Here is a 3,862-nt window from a genome sequence, read left to right as displayed (position 1 = left end):
TGCCCTCGAACCCCTTCAGGAACGGCTCGACTCCCGACCGTGAACTCGCGCAGTGGAATTCATAATTTTACTGGATTTCAGGATTTTTTCGCTAAACTTTTGTTTCAGGCGGATAAAGATTGATTTTATTAATACGAATGATAATGATACTTGAACCCACAGTGCCTCTTGACTAGATAATATACTCCTGCTCAAAATGTCCTCCGTCGAGCTCTACCTTGCCGGACTGCGTGTTGTAAAAAATATGTTCACACGTGCTTGCAGTGATCCCATTGCGACCCAACTCTTCGTAGGATAAAGCCGCTTGGATTAACGCTTCATTCGATGGTACGTGCTGCTGAGGGTTTAATGGAATCACGCGGGGCCACGAGCCGTCCCGGGAACGCACAATGATACCTATTTTGATCAAAGCACCCCTGGGCGCTGGGCTTTGCTCGTTGCAAGCAATGGTAGCTGGAGAATCCTGGCTGGTTGTACTCTGAGGTTGTGGTACTTCCTCCTGCAACTCGGATTCGGCCTGTGATACAGTTGTTAGCTGTGTTAAAAAAGAATCATCGCTTCGTACATCTTCAGTAGTGCGACGGCTAATCGGTACCATTTCGTATGCTCTCATACGAGACTCATTGAGATAGTGGCCTAGAATACGAACGAAACGGATCCTTAGCATCGCTATCCATTCTGTTTGCGGGAGATATCTTACTTGTGAGCAATCGCTTCGGTGCCATCTTTTCAGTTGGCCTGATCGGTGCCTGATGGCTCAACCACCAGTTACTGGATTCCGATGGCGTTGGGATATCTATACTGCTGGAGTTAGAAACGGAACTTTACAATCATTTTATCCGGCAAACAATTATGAAGCAAATCTTAAACTCTTTTTCGTGTTCCTTACCTGGAGGCTGTTCGCGTTAAGGCAGGAACAGGTTCCGCAATGTTCTGCGTTCTCTCCTGCAGATCATAACCATCCTCGCCATTATATTGCAACGCAGCATCGTCGGTGCGTGTGAAACACGCAAATTTCCTGAAAAAACTACCGAACATTACTGGAGAACACAATCGAACCACAAAATCGAACAAATTGCAGTGAAATAAATTCCAACGGTTGCTTTAATTTGCGAAGCTCCGAAGCTAAAGGAGCCCGGCCACCGTAGCAACTTTCCGTTGCGCTGCTGCGCCTAAAAGGGTAAAAAAAAAGGTTGCTGGAAAGTTGCTATAGTAACTGGCGATTGAAAGAAAGTTTAGCAAGTCGCCAAATAACAGTTCCCACCAAACTAGTGAAAATTAACAAATAATGAAAATTGCTATCGTGGCCGTGCACCCTAACTGTCAAAGAAATTTGCAACGGCTAGAAACACGAGGGCGCCAAAATCCTTATCGATACGCAATAAGTTTATGGATAGTTCTTGGAGCACTTAGAGTATATTTAAAAGAAACTACCAGGCATCGAACCGGCCATCTGCAACTCGCATACTCACGATGGATGATCAACAGCCTGGCACCGTTTCCTGGGGATTCAGTAATCCCAACGCAAAACCGCTTCCATCTAAGCCGACCCACAAGAGAACCCGCCCGGCAACGAAGAAAGACGAAAGTGGAGTTGCAATCAGCAAAGTTAGGACATCAGCGGTAAGGACATCTTTGGGAAGGTGCTGCTGCAACATCCGTCATCCTATAATCCGCAATATTTTTCTTACAAACAGGAAGATCCTATTAACGATTCAAAAGCGACTTGGTACACCACCAAGATGACAAAGATGACGACCCCGAAGGAGCAAAAAAAGCAGGAGAAGAGTGTCCTGGGCAGAGCCCTTGATTGTTTCCTGTGTCGTCGTTGAAGCCAATCACATCAAGGGACAGATCGTTAAGACAAAAGCATGCAAATTACTTACCATTACCAAATAAATCCCACCAAAAGCAGAACGTTAATCTGCGTTCAATACATCATTTGCAGTGTATCTGTCTTTATTAGGCGTCCTCTGTCCCCATTGTTCCCAAGCACGGGAGTTATCAGACCTCAACAGCAACAGAACCGCTTTTCCGTAACTCTAATCCGCGCGTGTGCTCCACAAGGATGATCGTAACAATCAAACAATTCATTCTTAATGAATCACAGTAGACTCACCGCGCCGACACGGTATGCTGGTAGACATCCGGCCCCGCCATACTTTCTCCGTTAATAGGAGTACAACGTAACGAAAAGGCAAAAAACATCAGGATTTAAAAAAAGTATTAACTTATACACACTGACTCTACATGTATGCTGTCTTTTTCCTTCTAGATTGTAGGCGATTCTCTCTGATTTGTTTAAAAATAAGAATACTTTCACGATGTACGCACACTCTCCCGTGCGGCGTAAAACTTTCGCTTAGTTCAATATTGCTTCCGTATCTTAACCACCTAAGAACAGAAACAGTGCAGAGAAACGGTGCGAAAGAAAACATCGCTTGGACAGTAATCTGTGTTTAAACGTACGTAAAACTGATTGGAATGCTGCTGATTGAATTGGCTTAGCACTAGAAACTACCTCTTTTGCTAACTTATACACCTAACGCGACGGATTCAATTCCCCTCTCAATGGACGGAATACTTGTTCCCAGCATTTCTAGACGAGTGCAGGAGTGTTGCTAAGACCCTGTTGGAAGACCACAGATAGATTTGTTTTCATTTTCTAGTAATTAGCCTACGTAAAAATTAAACAAATAATCATCTTCTCTACCCCTAGTATGCACTTTATACATACGTGTTCCCTACACTCACGGCGGCCTGTCCAACAGAACGATATGAATGGCTTAGAAAGATTAACTTAACATCTATAGAACGGATGAGATTGAATTGCTTCGAGATTGTTTGGGATTCTGTGATTGCCGCTCAGGTTTTGCGTTCAGTGCGCAAGGCGATGATGGATAAGGCAACAGGTAAAAAGGCATGGGTTATAAATCACGCAGCACACGACGAGGTACACGCACTTCGCGTCCGAATCACTTCTATTTACAGTTCAGTTCGTGCGTTACCCTTCCCTCGTGGCTCGTTTTCACGACATTTTACACATTGTTTGTTACTTTTACACGTTAAATGAACTACACACCACGTCAGAACGCCATCAAGACGGACGCATAATTTACAATTGGCCGCAAAGCGAAACGATGGACGGAAAAGGAAGAATACCTTTCGCTACGTATCTCAACGATAAGTAGGATGGTCATACTTCTGTTTACACATCGGTACTGTGCGTTTGGATGCGCACCTTCTTAACGCTTCCATTGCGCTGCATCCGTGGCGATTGGTTGCCACCGGAGTAACCTGGATTGCGTATACCAAGCCCATCGTTGGTAGAATTTGGCGGCCGCGGTTTCTTTAGGCTCGATCGCAATGGTGTCCTGGTTACCGAGCCGGACCCTATCGTCGAACCGTTCGAGACGGTCGTAACAGTTGTGTTGACCGATTGCATGCTGCCGTTCATACCGGACGGAGGATATGGTCGTCCCGATGCATCCGTTACCGATATCCCTGGAAAGAAACAAATGGACACGTCATAAGCTATTAGCCCACGCTCGTGGTTCATCAACGCGTATCCTGGCATCTACTTACCGTTAGGATTATGTGATGTTTCTCTAAAACCGGGATTGTTGTAGGTGGAACCACGTGGTCGACCATTAGAGGAAGCGTTCGAAAGCATCGTTGGATCACCTTCGGGCCGCTTCGTAAGGATGCGATCGTACACTGCTAGAGCAAGCAAACCCATCGACAAGGCCGCTACTAGGATCTGCAGATAGAAGGAGATCCCTCGTGTGATGTAGTATCCGGCTCGATCGTCGTCGGTTTGTAGAGCGAACAAGGCAACCGCGCCAAGAGAAAGTCCTGTCGC

At 45.8% G+C, this 3,862-nt stretch overlaps 1 protein-coding gene across 5 annotated transcripts in view; it reads right to left on the bottom strand.

Moving 5' to 3' along the window:
- Positions 1-1,764: 1,764 nt before the first annotated feature.
- Positions 1,765-3,862, bottom strand: part of LOC125955058 (uncharacterized) — an 11,392-nt gene continuing 9,294 nt past the window's right edge. For all 5 annotated transcript variants that reach the window (XM_049685898.1, XM_049685897.1, XM_049685896.1 and 2 more), the window contains exons 4-5: positions 3,586-3,862; positions 1,765-3,504 (exon numbers count right to left, since the gene is read on the bottom strand). The exon at positions 3,586-3,862 is cut by the window's right edge and continues 161 nt beyond it. In XM_049685898.1, the coding sequence (XP_049541855.1) occupies positions 3,209-3,504; positions 3,586-3,862 (573 nt within the window). In that variant the 3' untranslated portion in view covers positions 1,765-3,208. The remainder of the gene's footprint in view (positions 3,505-3,585) is intronic.

Source organism: Anopheles darlingi, chromosome 3 (genome assembly GCF_943734745.1).
Source record: "Anopheles darlingi chromosome 3, idAnoDarlMG_H_01, whole genome shotgun sequence".
NCBI lineage: Eukaryota > Metazoa > Arthropoda > Insecta > Diptera > Culicidae > Anopheles > Anopheles darlingi.
Note: the sequence above shows the minus strand (reverse complement) of the source record. Positions and strands in the feature narration are given on the sequence as shown.